The 25,752-nt window shown below is 40.9% G+C and overlaps 1 protein-coding gene across 1 annotated transcript in view; it reads left to right on the plus strand.

The window, feature by feature from the left end:
* The window catches only part of LOC150087596 (glycine receptor subunit beta-like), a gene marked incomplete at its 3' end in the record, with an annotated part of 248,147 nt that overhangs the window by 218,139 nt on the left and 4,256 nt on the right, over positions 1–25,752 (plus strand). Inside the window, exon 6 of the mRNA XM_090372544.1 lies at positions 7,214–7,357. Coding sequence (XP_090228670.1) covers positions 7,214–7,357 — 144 coding nt within the window. The remainder of the gene's footprint in view (positions 1–7,213; positions 7,358–25,752) is intronic.

A 25,752-nucleotide genomic window follows, 5' to 3' on the forward strand; every position in this document is an offset into this window, starting at 1 on the left:
TCACTCCACGTGCCCCTTTAATTATATCAAAGGGTTATCGTTGAATGGGACCTCCTAAACAGCTCTGAAGAAGAAATCGTACAAGAGCTACAAAATCAGAATGTCATACATGCCAAAAGAATCCTTATTAAAAAGGATCGAAACCTGATACCAATCCGCACTTTCATACTTTCAGTACTCCAACTCTACCATCATCAGTAAAAGCAGGTTAACTGAAATGCCGGGTAAAGCCGTACATTCCCAATGCAATAAGATGCTTCAAAGTGACAAAGGTATGGCCATTCCCAAACAATATACAGAGGTCAAGCTGTTTGTGACACATGTGGCTGAAAATATCATAATGATAAAGAATGTCATACAGTCTCCTCACTGACCAAATTGCAAAGGAGACCACCCTGCCTATTCCAGAGACTGCAGTATATGGAAGAGAGAAACAAGTTCAGTATGGAAGCGAGAGAACCAAGTTCAGAAATATAAAACCGAACAAAAGATCACATACCAAGAAGACAAAAAGCAGATACCACCACTTCAATCAGTGAGATTATACGCAACAGCAACGGCAACAGCAGCAACTACAGTGCGGAAAACAAAGGTAACTGCAACACAGACTGGCCCCGTGTGCCAAGCGATAGTGACAAGCTATTTTCTTACTGCAATAATAGAGTGCTTTCTAAAGTGTTATAGATTTGTTTCTTTCTAGTGTGCTTATTCTTTTGTTTATTTGAAGTGGCTCTGCACTTTAGAGACAAAAGTAAGAACCATGAAAGAAAATCCACCTTTCTCTTCTTAGTCTTTATATTTATTACTAACAAACTCTACTAATTTAAACAACTGCTTGGTCACTGGTGGCACCGCTCCTGCCTTCACGTGGTGGGGCTGGTAACCCTGGAGATAAGACAATCCCCGGGGCTAAAAGGAGCAGAGATGGAAACAAGTGATTTTCCACGCTTAGAGCCGAAGAGCTCTCAACCAAATGACACACACGACACTGATCATGACTTCTCCATCTCAAAGATAATGAAGAAAGACACTGGCAGACAGGAATTACCGGCCTTTTTGTTTATACATTCTCTGTCAATGCAACTTGTCGGCAAGCTCTCCCCTTTCATCATTCAGAGATGCCTCGAACATGCTTCAGGTTCACCAAAAATGGTGAAATATCTTCAATCCGGAGATTTGTTAAAAGAGACCATCAATTCTAGACACTCTGAGCTAATACTAAGTCTGATATCCTTGAGTGGAATCCCAGTTCAAATCACATCACACACCACCCTCAATTCTTCAAAGGGAGTGATCACTGAATGGGATTTACTGAACGTTCCCGAAGATGAAATAGTTCAAGAACTTAAAGAACAAAACGTCACTCAAGCAAAAAGGATCGTGATCTAAAAAGATGTCAATTTAGTCCCTACCCGGAGAATAATTTTAACTTTCAGTTCTCCAAACCTACCATCTTCAGTCAAGGCAGGATATTTAAACTGTCGCGTTCGGCCCTATATCCCAAACCCTCTAAGATGTTTTAAATGACAGAAATTTGGCCATTCCCAGACATCATGTCCTGGAGTCGCAACTTGTGCAAACTGTGGGTGTAAAACTTATACACAAACAGAATGTAAGGCACCAACTCCACAGTGTCCAAATTGCAAAGGCAACCATAACGTTTATTCCAAATACTGCGACCTCTGGTAGTTGGCGGAAAAATACAAAATTATTAAATTAAGTATGCCAAAACACATCTATGCTTCTGCTACTCACAGTCACCAATCAGTAGCTTGTCAGACGGAACTGACCTTTCCTCCAGACACATCGATCTCCAACTGGGCTTGGGTAGTCCTCTCGGTCGAACATCCACTCCACCAAACGTAGTAGACCAATGCGAAAAGCCAAATAAGATTCATGGGTAAAATTCGCCTCTTGAATCAACAAAGATACTGATACCCGAATAATCTGGGAAAAAATAAAGAAGCGAAGTGGAAAATAGAATGTTTTCCCTTCTATTATTAACTGGAATGGGAAGGAGATCTCCTCTCCTGGAGAGATTTCCAATGCCTTACGAACTGTATTCTGTGAATTATCTGTCTCAAGAGGATATTAAGTCTTTCCAAAAAATTAAAACCAAAACTGAGAAAATGAAACTGAACTTCAAAGCTAGATGCCATTTACCCTATAACCAACCAATAACTATATCTCAACTGAAAGAAGCTATATATACCTTAAGACAGGGTGCTCCTGGCCCTGACGGAATTTACAATATAATGCTTCAACATCTGAATCAGAAATCACTATATTTATTGCTTAAACTTCACAATCGGATATTCTAAGAACGTATATTCCCGACTTCCTGGCAACTTTCTTATATAATAACTATAATGAAACCTGGAAAAGATCACTCGATTCCACACAATTATAGACCAATTTCTCTTACCAGCTGCTTTGGAAAAAAATGATTGACCATCGTCTCACATGGTATCACGAATCCCGAAACATAATCAGTAATAATCAGTTTGGTTTTCGAAAGAATAGATCTTCTCTTACACCTCATGACAAAAGCTGAATCAATCATAAGAAATGCATTCATTAGAAATCAACATCTCGTCTTGATATGCCTTGATATAGAGAAGGATTTTGATACCACATGGCGATAAGGCATCCTAAGAGATCTCCATTCTATTCATATGAGAGGGCACTTACCATATTTTATTCAAAACTTTCTTCGACACATGTCTTTCCAAGTTAAGTACTGGAAGGTTTTATCTTAAACATATAGACAAGAAGAAGGAGTCCCAAAAGGCTCTGTTCTCACTACGAATAAACAATATCAGAAACTGCATTGCAAAAACCGTTGACTCGTATCTCTATGCGGATGACCTTACCATATCCTGCCATTCCCAGAATTTTAACTATATCGAGAGGCATCTACAAATATCCATAAACAACATTGAATTATGGATGGTATAAAATGTATACAGACTGTCAAGATACAAATCTACAGCCATACATTTGTGCACAAAGCACAGAATGCATCCTGAACCTGAGTTGTACTTGGCCAACCACCCTGTACCAATCGTGAGCAGTATTTGTCTAACCAAACCTAACCTAAAGTAGGCCTAATTTTTGATAAGAAATTAAATTTCCAGGAGCACATAAAACATCTAAGAACCACTTGCGCAAAGAAAATGAATATACTCCGTGTAATCTCCAGTACATATTTGGGTGCAGATCGCTATACCCTGTTCCACTTATATAAGTCCCTAATTAGATCTAGGCTAGACTACGGAACACCTGTTTATGACTCAGTTACGGAAAGCACTTTAGTGTGACTTGCGCCCATCCAACATTCGTCTCTTTGGATAGCCCTAGGTGCATAGAGAACATCACCAGTTCAAATTCTTTACGTTGAGGCTCACGAACCTCCACTTAGCATCAGAAGAAAAATGTTGCTGAGAAGAAAATGAGAAGAAAAATGTTGCTGAGAAGAAAATGAGAAGAAAAATTACTCAGTCAAAATTAAAAGCCTGCCTACCCATCTTGTTAGGCCACTCCTGCATGATCCTCTGTGGAAAACCCACTATACCAGCAGGCAGGAACAATTCAGCTTACTGGTATCAGACTGCAGATTCTAGCAGAAAACTGGAACATCCAATTTGATAAAATCCTCAGAGAATCAAAAGATCCAGATCCCCCGTGCACTACCTTCACACTTTATTCTCATGAATACCGTGAGCAAAGGGGTAAAAGTTCCATAGCAAAGATTAACATCCAACAACTGCATCCAACTGCATAAAAAAAAAAAAATCATAAAAATCTTAAATGAACGATATATTATATTTCCAAAAGATTCTTATAGGACTGAGGGTATTCCTTTTGTTCAGAAAATAAAAATGAGGACCAATTCATAGTGTAAATGACGATGTCATTTTTCTATGTATGTACATTGTTTTGTAATTTTTCTGTGAATGCATGATGTCTGTATGTAATTCTTCCTCTATGTGTATATATCTTATGTATTTGCTGATATTTAATCCTATGTTACACTCTAATAAGTGATGTATGTATGCGCCAACCTCCTAGGAAATTTCTGTACAGGGGTGTTTGTTAAATAAACTGATAATAATAATAATAATAATAATAATAATAATGTTCATACACAAAAGTACCCCGAATTCACCAAGATCTATATTGATGGTTCAAAATCTGACAATCAAGTGGGTGCAGCTGCTGTCTTCCCTAATTCCACTATCACGTTTTCACTTCCAGTCGGATGTAGCAGTTATACTGCTGAAGTTCATGCCATTATGCTTACTCTGAAAAATATCTCACTGCTGTCAATAAATAAAAGTATAATATATGCTGATTCACAAAGTGCTATTTTAACTTTGAAAGGCATTTCCTCACCTAACAATCATTTATTAAAACTCATAAGGCATAAGCTGATGCAGCTTCATGAGCATCAACAAACTGTTATCTTTTCTTGGATCTCTGGCCAAAGTGGTATTCCAGGAAATCAATGTGTAGATGATGCTGCAGTGCATCCTTCCAATATAGCCTCCACAAATGATCTAGTCCCATATCCTGATTATAGACACAAAATAATGGATGTGGAAAATGAAAACAAATAAACTATTTCAAATAAAACCTGAACCAAAATTATGGACTTCTAGCTTTCGTATAAATGGAAAAGAAGAAGTAATGTTAGCCAGAATCCGAATAGGTCACGCTCACCTCACCCATCTATATCTGCTTACAGGGAATGATCCACCCCAGTGTGAAACTACTCGCAACCACTTACAGTAAATCATATACTTCTCAAATTTAACTTGTTTAACAACGCCCAACGAATGGCTTTTAGTTTCATCTAAGATCTGTCTTTAAATAGCATCATAGGTAAAGAAGCAAATCTCTCTGAATTATTTCCCTATTAAAAAAAATTCAAATGTATGATCGTTTGTAACTGCTGTACAGGCAGTTACTGTATGTAAAGTCAATGGATTTGGGAGATGCAATATTGCCTATGTTACCCTTGCACCAGAAAACACCACAACAACTAACTAACTCACTAAATATTCTTTATGCATGCTCTTACTGCTATGTAATAGGATATACCTTGAGGACACATATCCAGACTCTTGGCGACATTTGATTGTACTAGCCTTTCCAAAACCTGGGAAGGACCATTCAAACCCATATAATTATCGCCCCATTCCCTCACTAGCTGTCCAGGCAAAATTCTAAAAAAATGGTGACTAATCGGCTAACATGGTTTCTTGACTTCCATAACCTCTGTAGTCCAATCTTGAAACCGTATTGACTTTTCAATACGGTTTCCGTAAGAACTTTTCAAGTCCGCTACCATCATATTCTCTCTAACCTAACCTATAATCCGGGTCCCCTAAGGCTCAGTTCTCAGTGCAATCCTTTTCGCTATCAAAATCAACCCTATAACAGAAATTATTCCAGCAACAGTAGAAACCTACCTACATGCAGAAGACCTCACAATATCATGTCACTCACAGTATATGCGGACAGTCGAGAGGCAGCTTCAATGTGCCATTAACAAAATAGAGGCCTGGTTCATCTATAATGGATATCGAATATCAGTACAAAAGACAGTGGGTACACACTTCTGCAGAAAAGGAAAGATGCATCCTGATCCAGAATAAACAATCAACAAATTCCACTCAAACGTAGTATCTGACTACCAGGACTAATCATGGGTCACAAATTAAATTTCCTAGAACACATAAAATATCTACGTTCAGTGTGCTTAAACAAATTAAACATTCTACGAGCAGTATCGGCCATGACATGGGGAGCTGATCGTTACTCATTTTTGCACGTTTATCGTGCAATGATAAGATCTAGGTTACATTATGGTTCTCCCATTTATTCCTCAGCTAGGCTATATATAATCTATACAGAGAGATCCATGAACTCCCACTCAGTCTTCGTAGACAGGTTCTTCTGAAATCTGCTTCGAAAGTTCAAAGGTTTCCTGTAATTCAACATGGCAATATCTGTATAAACCGAAATGGGAAACCTTATAGGCAAACAAACCAAACACATGCAAACCTGCAAGCACTCGACTAAAAGAAATACACTCACAAACTTAAGTATGTATAAAATTTACCAAGGTACCCCCACATCCCTTCCACCCTGGGAAATCAGTTCAGTTGACTGTGACATGGTCCTCATAAAATGTAAAGAGAATAATATCCGAAATCAACATATAAAACAGCTACATTCCTCTTACGAAACGCAATTCTCTGACTATTATCATGTGTACACTGATAGATCCAAGACGGATGCGCACATGGGTGCTGCAGTCGTATTGCCAAACAGCATAATTTCAGAGTCTCTTCCAATAGAATGCAGTGTCTGTAGTGTTGAATTGTATGCACTAAGTTTCGTCCTTGTTCACATTGCCAAAATTTCTCTCCTAAACAATATCATTTCCACAGACTCACTAAGTGCAATATATTCACTACAGACAGAAGATCATCCATCTCATCCATATGTTAGAAAAATTCTTTCCTTCTTCTCACACCTTAGGAAAAAAAAACAGACTCAGATTCACTTGGATTCCTGGACATTCAATAAAATTCAACTCAATGACTTTAAATATGTCAATGGAAAAGCCTCTGAAAATATATGGATGCAGACCTGGGAATCTCAAACAAACAATAAATTATACCAAATCAAACAGCAGCAAAAATCCTGGAAATCACGTTTTCAGTCAAACAGACACAAAGAGGTTATTCTCGCCCGGCTTCGTATCGGCCACAGAGATATATAACACACTTTTACCTACTAATGAAAGACGATCCTCCACAATGCCCTCAGGGTTTGACCACACCAGCAGTGAAGCACATAATCATAGAATGTCCACGATACCAAATTGCCCGTCAATCAGCTTTAAAATCGCATATAAATGACCCATTAAACCTTGAGCTCGTTATGGGAGAAAAATCAAACGTCAGTGAGCTCTTCTCATACCTCAGTTTAATAAACCTAACCCATCATATCCAATCTGTCAAATCAGTAACAGCTTAACAGGAAATAACAAAACTTGACCAGGCGCAATATAGCCGAAGCTGCTCTTGCATCATTAAACCCCAAACAACAACAAGAACAACATCTCTTCACCTCACATTACAGAAATGTCTTTGTTGATCTCATTTTAATCTTACCGAAACCCTGTCGTTTTTCTCTGCAGTGACCCACACCACGGACCAGCTTCATCTCTCATGGGACCGTAACAGAGGGGGCATCACCACACCCGAGAACGAGACGATTAGCCTTCCTCAGTTCGAGGTCACCGAGTTGTCTACCGGCAGATGTCGGGAGAAGTACCGCATCGGTATGTAGCGCTATTTTCATTGCACTTTGGTTGCTTGGAAAGATTTCTTTCTTTTTTGTTATCTTCTCTACAAAGGGGTGTATGTACATTCATATTCTGTTGTACCAGGAGTGTATGTACATACATATTCTATTTCTATCCTTAATAGTTTTACATTTAAAGCATAATTTCTGATTGGATAAGAAGGTAAAGCAACATAAATTGAACTGTATTGGCATTTATTTACAGCAACGTTTATTTACAGCAACGCAGTACCAAACAACTCAATTCCAAATCACGCAATAGTCCGGAATGAAGACTGAGCTGCTGATTTTTACCTTTTGTACAATAACTTCTTTGTTTTCAGCATTCACTTTTCCGAATGTTCTGCATGTTTTGCTCTTAGGACTGCAGGAATGTGAAGAAATGGGTGTCTGAGGTATACACCGCTGATCTTGGACACAAGGAATAGGAATTCTGAGGCCCAATCATGGCTTTATTTTGGAGGCCATCAAGGTGGTCTGTAGTGGTATTAATTTTGGAAAATTTCGAATTGACTTCTATGAGAGAGTTACGATGTTGGTTCTTTCTTAGTTTGATGTTGGCATCTCGCATTCTTTGTGTTGGTCTCTTTATCAAGTTGATTTTCAGCTAAGGGACTTCCAAAGGTCGCCCCAAGCAGATGCGTCCAGGCACCGTTACCAATGTCTAATTCTTCTTTCTATTATCAAATGCGATTTTGCCCTGTCACAATGCGATCGACGCTTCATTCAGATGAACAGGGCTCTTGGTCGTTTGCAGCCAGTACGATTGGTTGGATGTTCAATTTTCTTCCATTTTCTTAAGTTTTTGCGTGTTCTTGAAGCAGCTCTTAATTGTGGATTAAACCAGGGATTCCAGCGACAGGAAATATTTGCGTATTTTGATGCTATGTTTAAGGCATAGTCTCCTGGGAGTAGAGGCAGTTTTGCCACTTGAGGAGTTCTGAAATTACAGCTTTTTTATGTACTTGGTGGAGAAGATACACCAGTATTTCACTCCCACATGAAGGCATATTTATACGGGAAGAATTTAGAGGTTGAGTTGAGGGCGAGAGGTGAACTAAAATTAGTTAGTCAGATGTCCAAAGTAATGTAACCCACTAAGTCAAAGAGCTTGGTGCCTCTCGAGAATGGCGTTTAAAATTGTTTCTGATGGAGGGTTTTAACGGTGTTATCTACTGTTCAGTGACGTGTGATGGATGCTTTTCCAAACTCAAAATGAATGAGAATGCAAGAGCGTTGGCCAGGCATTTCGCTTAATTCTCGAGGAATTAAATAGGAGGAAAAAGAGAATAACTTTCTAATGTTAACACTAGGCAGAGCTGAAGCCATATTTATTTATATATAGACATTTCATATACAGGGCACACACACCATAAATAATGGAGAGAACGCTAAAAGTTAAAGAATCAATTCAAAACAATGATAATACAAAACTAGAATTAAAATATATACAACATTTAGATTAAGAAAACAGAGTAAGAAGTAAAGTCGTAGGAATGGATGGAAGGATTAAGTGTAAAATCTTTGTTGTAATTATTCAATATCTGACAAAAACGATACATCCGGCTTAATCCAATCAGTGTTCCATTGGAAACATGAAAAAAGATACAGCCGTACAAAACTGAACATAATATAACCTACCAATAGGCTAAAAATCCCTACCGGTTCCAAATACTAACAAGCCCACTTTTGCACAAATAACCACAGAACATATCAATTTCTGCAGAAATGTAGGTAACTGTATCTCCAAGTAAATCATTCTGAATGGGCAAGGTCACAGTTGTCCCAGTACCAACAGAGAAAACAAAAACCAACAAAGCAAAGCAAAGCCATAAATATGCCAATCAGTACAATCAGACACCATTCAACAGTAGAATCCCAAAGTATCTACCACTTCTGACTCAAACCAAACAGAATACATAGGCTCACAAGATAATTTAAATCAAGATGAACAGGTTTGAGAAATGTTAGCCAATGAGGATACAGTGAAACCTTATTTCCCAAAGAAGGGGAAAGGTAAACTTGAGCGATGTAAACCTTCATCCCTCCAAAACAAGTTGAGAGTTTCACTACACCCAAATAATGCTTACCTTCTTATAGTGGAATTGCAGAGGCTATCGTAGTATACGTAGTATAGCAAAATTTAAGGACCGGTCAGGTTTTCACCTGTAGCTTCTCATAGGAGTGGCCTGGATATGGAATTTCATGAGGTACAGAAATGATAAAGGAAACAACACCGACAAAACAATAGAAACAAAACGGTACAGAGGCACTTTATTCAAAAATGGTAACGTAGCACTGGCTGCCATGATATAGATGCATCACTGCCAAAGATGAAACAAAGGGAAGAAGTGGTCCTCAGTAGGAGATATGGCTACCCCTCATGTCTATGAAGACTTTGCACCGCCTGTCCATACTTACAACAACATTTTTGATAAGTCCTTGAGGTAACATTGTGTATTCCTATCTCAGTGTCATCTTGAGCTGTTGAACATTTTGTGTTGGGTGCAGATGTGCCACAAGGCATCTCCCCAGAGCGTCCCACATTTGTTCGATGGGCTCGGAGTCCAAGCGAATTCGAGGCCAAGCGATCTTCTGCGATCTATATAGTGATCATCAAAAGCAATTAAAGTTATTTCTAAGGTCGTACGTTTCTCTTAACAATCTTCTTTTTAAAACCGGTATACACTTAAAAGCGGTCTGCGTGGGTAGCACAGTGGTACCGCCACCGTCCTCCCCACACCGGGTGGAAAAGGCTCGGGTTCGAATCCCGTCGATGAGGGGAGGAACTTTAGTGGGTTTTTTTCACTCCGTGGCTGAGTTAGTCGGTCTCAGGCGTAGATAGCAAGGTTTTTCCCTCAGAAACTGGAGTTTTTTCGTCCAGCAAAACAGGCAAATCGACCAGAGAACACACGCAATTTACAGACACGAATACGGGTTAATGTATTTAAGTACGGGAAACCCTAAAATAATAATAACAATTATAATAATACACTTAAAAGCCACAAGTTCGAACACAGAAAAGAAACACCTTTCTTTATTTATCCATATATTTCTATATTCACTAACTGACTAACACTTCAATCCCTGGGCCTCCTAGTGGCACTGCTCCTGCCTCCCAGTGGCGGCCGTAAACCTTGCAGATAAATACAAACCACGATGACATGGAAAATGACAATCTGAAAAGACAGAAGACTGATCGGATGGAGCAACACAGTCCATTTTTCTTAATCTTTCACTCTCTAAGTAATCAGCCTAGGAGTAAATTGTCTCCCTTTGTCATACAAAAACATCTGGAGGGTATTTCAGGATCTCCCAAGTGCAAGTCCTTAGTTGGCGAAGAGACTGAAATCAGGAGACTTACTAATGGAAACCATGAACCAAAGACATTCTGAAAAGTCCTTACAATTGCGAATTTTTTTTTTTATTTTTGTTACACAGAGCATTAATAAAACTACAATAAATAAATTAGCTTTCGGCTGGGTGGCAGCCTTCATCGGATTAAAAATACTTGAATGGCAGTTGGAACAGAGATGCACTGCCAGGATGGTGCGTGAGGCACGTGGTTAATTGTTTGTTGATGTTTGTGGCTGTGACGTATGGTGGTGACGTGGCCAGCGTTTGTCTATGGCTAGAATTACTGACTCTGTGATGGGGTTAACTTGACAACCACTGTTCCTGTTCAAAGAGGTATCCGAGCATTTTATATTTAGCGATTCCAACCAGGTACGCCTTAGGTAATGGTGGGACCTGTCCACAACTACGACATCGCGGTGTGAGTCGATGTCGTGGTGGGTTGTCCAGACATGCTTGGCGATAGCTGAGTGTTCCACGTCTGCCAAACGGATCGCCCTTTTATGTTCAGAGAGACGTTTCTCGAGTCGAGGTCCAGTCTCTCCAAAGTAGCAGCTCGTGCAGTCACGGCAAGAGATGCGATAGACCAAACCGCTCTGTAGAAGGGTGGGGACAGGTGTTTTTGTGTTGGAAATGAAAGAACGCAGTTTCTTGCCTGGGAGTTGGATGCATTTTATCTCATGTGATTTTAGGATTCTACCGATCTGGTGTGACGGGTTGGGGTAGTATGGAATGAATGCCTTCGTGCGATGTCGTGGTTGTGGACAGGTTCCACCATTACCTAAGGCGAACCTGGTTGGAATCGCTAAATATAAAATGCTCGGATACCTCTTTGAACAGGAACAGTGGTTGTCAAGGTAACCCCATCACAGAGTCAGTAATTCTAGCCATAGACAAACGCTGGCCACGTCACCACCATATGTCACAGCCACAAACATCAACAAACAATTAACCACGTGCCTCACGCACCATCCTGGCAGAGCATCTCTATTCCAACTGCCATTCAAGTATTTTTAATCCGATGAAGGCTGCCACCCAGCCGAAAGCTAATTTATTTATTGTAGTTTTATTAATGCTCTGTGTAACAAAAATAAAAAATTTTCGCATTATGAATCCAGAGCACGTAGGCCTCTTTAATTATTAGTTCTTACAATTAACAAGATTTGCAGGCATTCCTGTTAAAATATTCCCTTGTGCAATCCTAAATTCATTTAAGGATGTCATATTGAGTTGGGGTTTATCAAATGTCAGCGAGGAAGATATTACTCAAGAAATGCAGGGACATAATGTCAATGAAGCAAAAAGAATTATAATTAAAAAGATAATCAACTGACACCTACCAGAAATATTTTCCTTGTCTTCAAAAATCCAAATTTACCCTCCGCTGTAAAAGCAGGTTGTTTACTTTGTCGCATTCGCCCCTACATTCCCAACCCTTTATAATGCTATAAATGCCAAAAGTGTGGCCATTCTCAAACTGTATGTAGAGGAATACTTGTTTGCCCCAAATGTGGATCCTCAGACCACACACAAAGTGACTGTATATCTACAAAATTGACCTGTCCAAATTGCAAGAGTGACCATCTGCATATCCTAGGAAGTGTGAAAAATGGAAAGCTGGAAAAAAGAGTAAAATACAAAATTCAGAACAAATTCAGCTCTCAGGAAGCCAGAAAACTAGTTTCACCAACTTGAAACCCAAATATTACTTATGCAAATTCTGTAAAAACATATCAGTCTCCGTTCAAACTGATGTCACAGTCTCAACTACTAAATAAATTTCTGATTGGGATAGAAATGTTCTTGCTGAACTACAACCAAGTGTACACAAGCAATAAATCCAAGATTTCAGACCAAGCAAATAATACTCCTTTAACAATTCCAGCAGCACTGCTTCCTCCAGTGATTGCTACTAATCCAAGACTTCAGAGCAAGCAAATAATACTCCTTTAACAATTCCAGCAGCACCGCCTCCTCCAGTGATTGCTGCCACATCTCGTAATACAAACTCAAATGATAGAGGAAAAATATTCAAGACTCAACCATGTAAACAGATCGCATACATATACAGGAACATCCAATTTTACAAATCCATGCAGAAGAAGAAGAAGAAGAAGAAGAAGAAGAAGAAGAAGAAGAAGAAGAAGAAATGGACATTGGTCGGCCAGTTTTCGAAAAAAAGAAAAACAGAAATTGGAACATCATAAACCAGTCACTTTCAAATCCAGTCAGAATCAGCTCCATCAATTAAAAACAAATAATGCCTTGTATTTTACAATGGAACTGCAGAGGCATTCCTTGCAACACAGACGATCTAATTAGCCGGTATTCTCCAGTTGTCCTTTGTCTCCAGGAAACATACCTAACCTCCCAAATTTCTCCTTCCATACAGAACAATTGCCCTTATCGAAGAGATCGAAATACAGCTAATTCTGCCCATGGTGGTGTATCAATCTTTGTAGATTCAAAGATCCCAATTAAACATATCCAACTTCAGAGGAAAAGAGATCTTTAAATAGAACTTGAAAACCTCTTCATACTCCACCTCTCTGTATATTAAGGGACTTTAATGGGCACCACCCCTAATGGGGCGCTACTAAATTAAATAGACGGGGTCGACTCATTTAAAGATTTTTTGAGGCACTAAATCTCACCACACTGAACACTTGTGCGCCAATGTACATGCAGCTTCCAACTGGAAAAATCGATCTCTCAATTTGTTTTCCAGTACTGGTCTTGACCATAGAGTGTCATGTAATAAATGGTCCCATGGGCAGTGACCATATTCCAATAGTATGCAACGTTTTGATAGCAATTGACTCCTTCGTCTGAACCGTGTAGAAAATGAAAATTTGCTTGTGCAAATTGGGGAAAATTTCAGTCATCAATCGCTCTTGATGAGGAAAAAATCCTGCTCCAGCTTATTAATAATTTCACAAATGACATCACATAGCATCTTCTAAATGTGGCCGAAAACACAATACCACTATCAAATACCCCAGACCGAAAGCATTATAATTACTGGTGGAACAAGCATTGCACCAAAGCAAAGAAAGTGAAATATAAAGCCTGAAATATATTTCGGCCATATCCAACTACACCCAATCTCATTGATTTCAAAAACAAAGGCAAAAGAACGTTCAATACAAAGGCAAGCCGAAATTCTGGACCCGTTTTGCATCAAGCATTAACAAAAACACTGACACCAAAATAACAGAAAAAAATTAGACAGCTTTCTGGTAAGTTCTCTACAGTACCTTCTCGAATTCTGTCCTGTAATGAGGAAGATCTATCTAGTCCTTTAAATATCGCAAATGTGTTGGTCAACACATTTGCTGAAATCTCAGCGGCAGCAGCCTATCCATCTTTCCAGAGAATTAAAAACACTGCAGAACAACACTATTAACTTCCAAACTGCCCTCCTTCTACCATATAACAAACCTATTCAGAACTCTTGCAAGGCATGGGACATCCCACAATGGTGCGGCTGCCAGATCAGACGGAATCTATTACGTAATGCTGCAACATCTCGATAACAAAATTTTGCGTCTCCTTCTGGTCTTTTACAACTGAAATTTTCTAGAAAATATTTATCCAGCTTCTTGGCATCATTCCACTGTTTTGGCGTTCCTAAAACCTGAAAGACATCCAACCAATCCCCATAGCTATAGGCCAATATCCCTATCAAACTGCCTCAGCAAAATCCTAGAAAAAACTCTCCACTGTAGGGTTGTCTGGATCATTCTGTCAGAAGGGTTAATGAGCAATAGTCACAATGGCTTTCTTCAAAGCAGGTCATGCTTGAATCTTATGGTTAAAGCTGAATTTGCCATTAGTAATGCCTTTATTAAGCATGATCATCTAGTAATTGTTTCCATAGATACAGAGAGAATAAGATATAGAGAAAGCTTTTGATAAAACCTGCCGGCATAGCATACTAAGTGATCTTTACTCTCGTGTTCTGCAGTGCAACTTTCCTATATTTATATAGAATTTTCTACACACTAGATTGTTTCAAATTCGATACCGACATGCCCTGCTGCAACTTTCATTCAGAAGGGTATTCCACAGGGATGAGTATTGAATGCCACTATTTTCGCCTTTAGAATAGATTGTATCACTAAACAACTTCCAAATACCGTAGAACCTTTATGCAGATGACCTTTTCATCTCTTGTCATTCCCAAAATATGAGATCTATTGAACAACAGCTTCAGATATCACTAAAAATATAGAATGGACCAGGCTTAACGGCTACAGGCTTTCGTAGCGGAAAACAGTTGCTATCCGTTTTTGTAGATAACGCAAATTTCATCTGGATCCTGAAGTTCACAACTCTAATATCTCCATCCCATTCACTAGTAACATTAGATTTCTAGGATTAATCATGGACAATAAGGTAAATTTTTAGAGCACATTAAAAAAGTACATACTCTCTTCCAAAAAAAGTAAACATACTCAGAGCTTTTTCTGCTCAAACGTGAGGTGCAACTGGTGCCTCCGTTTTTTGATTATACAGGGCATTAATCTCAGATCCCATCTTGATTATGGAGCACCCATTTATGACTCTACCAGAAAGAGTGCATTATGCTGGCTTGATCGAGTTCAACATAATGCACTGAGGATTGCATTTGGCGCATTCAAGACATCACCACATAGCCAGCACATAGCCTTTACATTAATGCTCACCAACCGCCACTATCTTTGTAGGAAATGGCTATTGCTGAAGTATTCTGTCAAAATACAAAATTGTGCTTCGCATCCCATTGAGTCATACGTTTTCAATCCACCATTAGAAAATCTGTACAGAAATAAACCAGCTGGTCATCACTTTCTTGAACTAATGCTTGGAATGTTTCCATCCATTCCATACAACAGGTATCAACTTGTACTCAACCACTATGGATTCCATATCCTATATCGACCTGTGACACTTACCTCTGTCAGTGGGGAAAGAATATTTTGCAAACATTAAATATTGGACAAGTTCATGCAGTTCACACTCAAAGATGTATTGATTTTTCATCAATATACAGAGATGACTCTAAACCCAATTCAAAAGTTGGAGCAGCTGCAGTGTTTCGGAATACAATTGTAGCAGCAGCTGTTCCTTCTGAATACTGTATCTTTTCAGCTGAATTATTTGCAATCAAACTAGCTTGAAAAAATCCCTCTCCTGACTTCTTTAAAATCAGTAATTTACACAGATTCCCTCAGCCTAATCAAGGCATTGGGTAATCCTCAGATAAATTTCACCGTTATAAATGAAAGTAGAAAATTAGAAATTATTACTGAAGATTGAAGAACGCCACCAACTAGTCACCTTCTGTTGTATACCAGCACATTCTTTTAATTTAGGCAATGAGCTGGCTGATAAAGCTGCAAAAAATCCAACCAACTTAGATTTAACCAATATCCCTGTTCCAGCCTCAGATTATGCACTAATGATTCATACTGCATGCCTATCAGAATGGACAGCACTATGGCATTCCCAAATTAATAAACTGTTTCAGATTAAAGAGGTCGCAAAAAACAGTTCTGTCCTCATTACAGGAGAGAACTGTTTCAGATTAAAGACGCTGGAGCTTAGCTAATCTCTGTAGGGCGATATTGTGGTTTGACCAAGATAAGTCAAAGCCTAACCACTTGTGAGGAGCACTACACCCCCCTTGGGTTGGGTGGTTGCCTTATTAAATGACACGGTGCAAGAAAAGTGTAAAGTGTCAAACGGCCCCAGGAGTTTCCCCCATCTCCGCGTAGTTTACATTGTGGGTGAACCGGTTGACTGGAAAAGCCAGAGATTTAAAAGTGTATGGATATTGTACATGTGTAGCGTTGTGTACCGTTGTTACACCAGGTATCCACTAGTATACAGTTTACTCTGGCAGGTCCTGCCACCTAATTTCCTGAGATTTAAGTGGCTAGGACTTTAAAAAAAGATGATCGCATACGCGTTGCAGGAAGCGCTAGGGAGGAGTTCAGAATGTTTAGCGAAATTAATTTAGATTGGTAACTTTAGATTATGTGGGGCGTGTTCACATTGCTGTCAGATAGAGTGGGGAGAAGGCTGAAGATTGGGGGGGGCGATAGATAGAAGTATGGAGCCAAAAGGGAAGGCAACTCCAGTTTACAGTGGGGCATGCCCATGCCCCACCAGAGGGAAAAATTAATGGAAAAAGGGGGAGGAGACAGCAAAACCATCTCTTCCCCCTCCAACACAGGGAGAGGGAAAAATAGCAGACCAGTCAAGGGAACTGGTCCATATCACCAATTGGACATGGATGCAAGAGGCTGCAGGCCAGGTGCCGAGGCAACAGGGTTGTGCCATCCGGGAAACTAGCGAGGGTGTTTCCATCCAAGGTTTTGGTCTATGTTTGGTAGTGATTTATGTAAGTTCTGGTTACGTATTCACTCATAGGATACAGGTCCCGTCCGTTGTTCAGTGAGTTTGTCCTCCTCCAGACAGTCAGCCAGGATTTTGGTGGTAGTCCATGCAGATTATGTCATTCGTTGGTTCAGTTCTCTCATGGGATCAATGTCCCGTCCATGGATCAATATTCAGTTTCAGGATGTATGTATGCTGTTTTATTCTGGTTGTTCTGGGTGCCATAGGTAGAGTCTGTCGTCTTGCAAATAAGTACTGCGCAAAGTTAGTGAGGGCATTGTAGGTTGCCTCGTCTTCAAGTAGGTAGTGCTCTTGATTTTTAGGATTGAAGCGGACTCGTGTGATGAATTTACCCCGAAGATGTTCATAGAACTCACACTCGTGTATCAGGTGGTCCCAGATTTCAAGGGAGCCACACGCACATGCTGGGTTATCTGTTAGTCCGAAGAGGTTAAGCTTATAGCGGATGGCTCCATGTCCAGTGAGAAGGTTGGTGACATGGGGGCCAGGGCAGAGCCATGTGGGATATTTTGGGTATATTCGTTGCAAGTTTGGGAGGAACCTTCGGGTGACGTCTCCTTTGTCAGACCTCGTCCAGCGTTGTAACCATATTGATGTTAAGTAGGTTTGCAGCCTGTACTTCTCAGCTTTACAATTATTTGCCGGGTCCGTGGTGTGGTCCTGGAAGGTTGTGGCTTTGTCGCGTCTGAGTTTCTGAAGCATGCCTATGCGAGTCACCTCAAGGTCAAGAGGGAGAGCACCCGTGATCACTTGTAGTGCATGGGTAGAGACTGTCTTGCATGCTTGGCTGAGGGTCCGTAGGATGGGTTTATGTATAATATCCAGTCATCTGCGGTTTACCACTGTTGAGGCTTTGTGGAACCAGCACTGGAGACATATATGATTGCTGGAATAATGGCTGCTTTATAAAGGATCGCAAGGGTGCGCCTTTTAGGCCCCAGTCGCACTTGTGACTCTCGTAAGCATGCCAGCATATTTTTTCATCTTAACCTGTATATATTTTAGGTGAGGGACACACGGTGCAGTGTGTCGCACACCTAAAGGTGTCCCACACCCATATTTTAGGTGAGGGACACACGGTGCAGTGTGTCCACACCTAAAGGTGTCCCACACCCATATTTTAGGTTAAGACACATGGTGCAGTGTGTCGCACACCTAAAGGTGTCCCACACCCATATTTTAGGTTAAGACACACGGTGCAGTTGACAAGGTGGTGATAGGTGAGAGTCGGGTTTTCCTTTGGTTGTTGAACCCAATGCTGTTGGGAAGGACTGTCATGCCCATTCACCAGCTTTTTCTGGTAGTATTATGCAGTAAATTTTGCGCACTGTTAATCACTTCGACCTAAGCAGTTGTGTTTTCAATATGATTTAAAAGTGAAATCCTGCCAGACCAGGGCTGTGGCGTATGTATTTTACTACCCATGTTCAAAGGAAAAATATGCCACCCCGGAACATTGTACTCCCCCAAATAAGTCATATTTTTTGTAATAATATTTTCTCGATATTAGAATTAAAGGGTACATAAAATGGTTGCAGGGTACATAAAAGGCTCGTGGGTTATCAAGAACAAAAGGGCTTTGAGAAGTGTTTGGGTCCCTGTTATTTTTATGTTAGTTTATTACGACAAGAATTTCATTTGTATTTTCTTTATTCAAATTATGCTTAGATTCTATATCATGTCGGCCGCCCTTGGATTTCGCAGCTCACGTTCGTTGCACACTCGAGCACAGGATTGGTGCGGCCCTGTGCCAGACCATCCTAGGTGGCCATTCGTTTTAGAGCCAGAATGTTTAAGTTTGTACAATGCCCGTCAGACTGCCAATCGTCCTTTTCGTATTCGTTTCTAGAGCTACTCAAAGAATTTCAAATTAAGGTAGACAAGGTTGGCCAAACACAAAACTACACTCTCCCACCCTGTCATGCTCACTTTCCAGCATGCGACTTTTCCCTTAAAAACTGGGGAATGTCGGAAACTCCATCGTCTGCAGCTTTATTCACCACACAGAGCTGAAAATTCTAACTTCATGCCAGATTACCCAGATGGCACTAAGTCAGAGTTCTACGTAGGATATGCTGCTCTCTTTACAGACACAACAATATCAGAGCAGGTTCTCCCTGAATGCAGCATATTCACTGAAGAGATGCACGTTATAGAGTAAGCCTTGGACCATACACCAATGAGCCAAAACATTATGACCAGTGAGTCGTTATGCAAATCGAAGCAACTGCAGGTGAACTTCAGACCGCGCGCTGTTTGGAACATGGTATAAAAAACACCTGATACTGAGCTGGAATTAACAGTACTACTCTTGTTTTTCAGATAGAAAAACAGGGACTTAAGCGAGTTTGATAGGGGACAAATTGTAGATGCCAGACGACTGGGTCAGAGCACATCCGGACCGGCACAGCTGGTGGAATGCTCATGGGCAGTCGTGGTTAGTAACTACCCAAAGTGGCCCGAGGAGGGCAAACCCAACGACCACCGGCGAGTTGTTGGACGACCATGGCTCATTGATTTTGGAGGTGTTCGAAGGCTTTTCCGGATGGAACATTCCAACAGAGAGGTGACTGTGGCACAATTCGCTGGTAATTGGAATGCTGATGATAGAAATAATGTGTAATAACACACAATACCTCGAGCCCTGCTGAAAATGGGGGGAAAATTGTGTAGCTGCAGGCTGCTCCTACTGCCCATGCTAACCATGGTTCACCGCTGACAGCGCTACATTGGGCATGCGAGCATCGAAACTGGACATTGACTGATTGGAAGGGACCATCGATGTCTCCCTCGCCACTCGAAATATAGCGAGGTAACATTTCTGATTGAATGGTGCAGGATGCCTGGACCTCGTCCAACCCCAGGTTCCGCACCTTCGAATTCAATAGAAACCTCTACAGGCAGCCAACAGCTGGACGGATGCTCTACCGCTACGCACGCCATACTGCAAACTGGGTCATATTTAAGGAGACCTTAACTGTTAACGAAAAACAGAACAATGGACCTAGAAAACGCCAGAAGCTCAGAGGATTTGCAAAGGACAATCATAGATATCATCACCGATGCTCCCAACACTGCAATAAAAAGAAAACGACCTACACCTGGTACTATGCCGTGGTGGACCCATGAGTAGCAACGACTCTGGAAAGAAGTCCAAAACATGAGGAAAAACTTCCAAAGAGTGAGACGGGCTTGGCCTGCGCAGGAAGTAGAGACACTCAGGGAACTCTTTAGAAAAGCATGGAACTCATACACTGTTCTCATACGAAAAAAGAAACAAGAATTATGGGAATGACTTGTGACTAATATGGGGAATAATGACCCCTCGGGCACCGTTTATAAAATCGCCACGAACCTACTCCCCACGGGAGGTAATAACAACCACGATCAACCCAGAAGGTGTTGAAACGGTGCCCCAGTGGAGACCTACCAGGGCCTCTTGGTAGGTCTCCACCTGCGAAGAGGCCTTGAACAACACCTTCTGGACACCAAAGATGAGTACCTAGCGTTCAATGATTTTGCCCAGAAATTGTTTGCAATGCTAGATTACAACATCTAATCAGGTTAATCGACAACAATCCCAGGTTAAATCAATGCTGACTAAAGCAATTGGATCAGGATAAATCTAAGCCCCAAGTCACTGTTTAAAAATATAGACCAACAACTGAGACGGAGTTGCCGTCTGTGACATGCAGGCCAGTTGCCGGAGCCACATGCTGATCTGAACTTGGGAACCTAGCCCGACTCTCTTTAAATCTTGGGGTGGCAGGGCCCATCCCTCCTTTCCTTCTGGTGAGGCATGTGCATGGCTCACTGATCTACAAGGTCGCCTACTGTATTGTCCCCATACTTCTGTCTTACTCCTCCAGTCTACATTCTCCTCCCCTTCTATATTTATGCAAGCGTATGTCCCACATCAAAACCTTAAACAACTCCAAATTAACTATGCCCACTTCCGGCTTTTTTACATCTAAGTGATATTTTCCCATGCAATTGAAGATGAACATTTGTACATATTACACACACATGTATATTTTATATGTGTATGCGTATATATATATATAAATTTTTAGGTCCTAGCCACTGAAATTTCAGGAAATTAGGTGGCAGGATCTATCAGAGTAAAAACACTCTACAGGTTCCTCGTTTGCCTCCATGGGGTGTAAGCGGGGCAATGACGGGCCTTAGCAGGGGTTAGTGGGTAATTGACAAGATGAACAATGTCACATGACATAACAAAATTTCAATACCCAAACACTTTTAAATCTCTGGCTTTCCCAGAAAACTGACACACCCACAATGTAAGCAATGCGGAGATGGGGATACCACTGGTGTCTATAGATACCAATACACTTTACACTTCACGTAAACATCAAGTTTATAATAACAAAACATGTGGAACAGGCAAAATGATTGGCGCTCTTCGCCATGACAAGGGCATGACAAACAACTTTACCAATGGCAAGATTACTGCAATATCTACTCCGCTAATTAACTGGAATAGACAGGAACTCTCCTATCCGAGTTCTCATCCTAACATTTAATACCCCACGTCCTCCAAGTTCCATCAAGGCAGGGTACTTAAACTGCTCAATGAGGATTTATATCCCAAACCCACTGAAACCCAAACCCAAAAATACAGCCACTCACAAACGCCTTGTCATGGCAACCCTGCCTTTCCTCGATGGGTTCCAGAGGTAATGAGAGCAAGGAATATTCAATTTACCGATCTGTATAAATTGCCAAGGAGAGCATCCTGCTACTCCATTCGATAGGGGATATTATGCCAGAGCTGAATATCGCCTACTCAAAGGCTAGAAAACGCATACAACCAATAAATAGCGGGAAGCCTTCATATGCAAAGAAGGTTTGAGCATTCGGCTACTCCAGAGCATGCCAGAGCTGAATATCGCCTACTCAAAAGCTAGAAAACGCATACAACCAATAAATAGTGGGAAGCTTTCATATGCAAAGAAGGTTTCTGCATCTCAGTTTGCGCACTATCAGTGCACAAACTGAGATGACTGTACCACCAAGAGGATCATTGACTCCGATTGTACGCTATTTATTGAGTTCACAAAAGTGCACCAAAAAAACACGTCAGCTGCTCCTCATATATCCATACTTCCTACTGCTCCACCACTACCAAAACCTATTGGTAAAGGTCCACCAGTAATAAAAGAAACAATAGATACAGAGGACTAGAAGGTACCAGATGAATCAGTCTTGGAACTCTTTGCGGAGGAAGAAATGGACACGGGACAGCGTCCATTCTTCCCCAAAAAGGATAAATCCAAGACTGACAAAAGTAAGCCCTCAGCACTTCGGAAGCCACCTTATGAATGCCCCAGGCCAAAATAATGCCAAATTCCTATAATGGAATTGTCGTGGATTCTGGTGAAATATTGATGACATCAAGGCCTCCCTGAAAAAGCATGAGCCAGATTGTTTTTGATTGCAGGAGACTTATCTAAAGTGAAGACAAATGATGATGGTCCCACCATGCATAACATCACAATTTTTCGTAAAGATAGAATTGCGGATTGTCCAGCTCATGGAGGAGTGGCTATCCATGTGGGCAACCAGACCGCAGTTCGCTTGCTAGTTACAACCAGCATAGAGGCTGTTGCAATTCGCCTTACAGTGGAATTTTTAATAACCATGTGCTCTTTTTATTTACCACCTGGGACTGACAGCTCCCAAAAAGACCTTGATGATCTTGTAAAGCAGTTGCCTCTCCCTTTCTGATTTCTTGTGGATTTTAATGGACACCTCATCCTGTGGGGTAGTGCTGGCCTCAATAGAAGGGAATGAGTCATAGAGCATACTCTAAATGACAATAACCTTTCCCTTCTAAATATTGGAACAAACAGCTTCTTGCTCATGCCTAACCGTATCTGCCATTGATTTAACTATCTCCTCCCCTTTTCTACTCCCTTCACTCATTTGGGGTGTGGAGGAAAACCCATATGGAAGCGATAACTTAGCTGTGATAATCGCGTTATACAGTGGGAGACCATGTCTTCCTTTCAGGTTACCATAGTGGAAGACTGATCAGGCTGTTTAAACTGCCTTCCAACATCAGGCAAATTTTTACCTCAATACCATCAGCCAGGAGCCTATCAATGATGCAATAACATACATCACAGAAAATATTGTCCAAGCAGCTGCGAATGCCATCCCAAAAACATCTGCCAGGTTTCCACCATTTCCCAAAGCATGGTGGAATTCATAATGCACAGCAGCAAAAAAGGCTCAAAACAAGGCGTGGGGAATGTTCTACTGATACCCAACCATAACGCACCTTATAGCCTTTAAACGCGCATTAGCCAAAGCATGCTACGTCCAGCGTCAGAGTCAAAAGGAATCATGGATCCATTTTAATTCATCAATTACTCAGTCCATTAGTACTAAGTTGGATTAGGATAAAATCCTGAAAAAAATACATCCCGCACTTCTTCAATGCTAGATTAAAATGGATGCAGTATTGCAGATCCAACTAGAATAGTCAATTCTCTTGGGGAAACAATCTCTATCATCTCTGCAACGTCTTCGTATTTCCCTGAGTTCCTTGTCGCGAAACACGAAATCGAAAATCATGCACTTACTTTTAAGTCTAAGAGCGTTTATCCCTACAGCGGGTGCTTTACTATAAAAGAAATGGAAAGAGCTCTCATTTGTTCCAATGCAAGTGCTGTTGGACCAGATGGCATCCATTATGAAATGATAAAGCCTCTTTCACCAAAATCTATGGATCATCTGTTCCTTCTATATAACAGAACCTTTATTGAAGAGCAGTTTTCTGATTCCTGGTGCAAAGCAATCGTTCTCACCTTTGCTACGTCAGGAAAGGATCCCAAAGTCATTACTAATAATCGCCCTAGTGCTCTGACTAGCTGTCTGTGCAAAATCCTGGAGAGAATGGTTAATGTTCGTTTAATTTGGTATTTAGAAACAAATGACCTTCTCTCCAACATCCAATGTGGCTTCCCAAGGAACCGGCCCATTCTGGACCATCTAGTGATGCTGGACACTTCCATCCGGGATGCTTTCTTAAAATGTGAACATTTGGCGACTGTGTTCTTTGACATAATCGATTGTCGTCTGTATTCTTATGACACAACTTGCAGATTTGGCATCTTAAAAGATTTGCATAGCCTAGGTCTTAGAGGGCATCTCCTCATTTTTATTAAAAACTTTTTAGCCAATCGATCTTTGAAAGTGCGTGTGGGAACCTCAATCTCTCATTCCTTCAGCCAAGAGGAGGCAGTTCCGCAAGGGTTAGTATTAAGTGTCACGCTTTTCGCATCAAAGTCAATTCCATCACAGAACAACTTCCTTCAACTGTAAACAGTGCCCTCGATGTTGATGACTAACATATTTTGCCATTCATGCAACATGAGGGTTTTTGAAAGACTGAAAAAAGCCTTTAATCGCCCTAAATTCGTGGGCAGTCTAATGGATTCAGGATTTCCCCGCAGAAGACTGTTTTGGTATCCTTTTGTCGTAAATGTAATCTTCATCCTGAACCTGAATTAAGGATTGGACAAAATGGTATTCCAACAGTGGTGGACACAAAATTCTTGAGCCTCATATGTGATGAAAATCTGACCTTTCTGGATCACATCCGTCAACTCCATACAAAATGCACAAGAGGCTTGAATATCCTCCAGCCTTTCTCCTGTACATTTGGGGTGCGGACCGATGCACCCTTATACAGCTTTACCGTGTGCTTGTACGATCCAGACTAGAATAGTGGTCCTTGGTATACAATTTGGCCTGAGACTGTGTACTACTACTGCTGGATCCTCCCATCCTCAGGATCTCCGCATCGCTATTGGTGCATATCGAACATTCCTTGTCCAGAGTTTATATGTCGAAGCAAGCGAACCACCGTTATCGCTCCGATGCAAGCAGTTGTCTCTAAAGTATGCTATAAAACTGAAATCCCTGTCAAACCATCGTACGTGGCCATTCGTTTTTGAGCCACGATGGGAAAATTTGTACAACATCCGTAAGTCTGCCAATCGTCCTTTTAGTATTCGTCTCCAAGAGCTACCCAAGAACTTAAGATAAAGGTAAACGAGATTGCCCAAACACCAAAGCAACACTTTCCACCCTGGCCTGCTCATGTTCCAGCATGTGAATTGTCCCCTTCGAAATTCTCTCTACCTGCAGCTTTATTCATCACACCGAACTGAACATTCTGACTTCGCGCCAGTTTACACAGACGGCTCGAAGACCCAATCATATGTAGGATCTCCTGAGGTCTTTCCGGACACCAGCATATTCTTCCTGAATACAGCATATTTACTTCAGAACTGCATGCTGTAGTGTTAGCCTTGGATCACATTATTAAATGTTAATACCAATGGTTCATTTTATATTCCGACTCTCTCAGCATTCCACAAGCTTTAATAACTGTGAGATATAATTCTCATCCAGTTCTTTCTTGGATTCAGCAGAAGATTCACTATCATATTCATGAACGTGAATATGATATGCGCTCCTACTGGATTCCTGGCCACATTCGGATTAGTAGAAATGATTTGGATGACACCGCAGCCAAATCAGCAATTCCCAATAATAATCGCTGCCTGTCCATCCCCTATA

This window comes from Mastigoproctus giganteus, chromosome 4 (assembly GCF_048544385.1).
Source record: "Mastigoproctus giganteus isolate SK-2022 chromosome 4, ASM4854438v1, whole genome shotgun sequence".
Classification (NCBI taxonomy): domain Eukaryota; kingdom Metazoa; phylum Arthropoda; class Arachnida; order Uropygi; family Thelyphonidae; genus Mastigoproctus; species Mastigoproctus giganteus.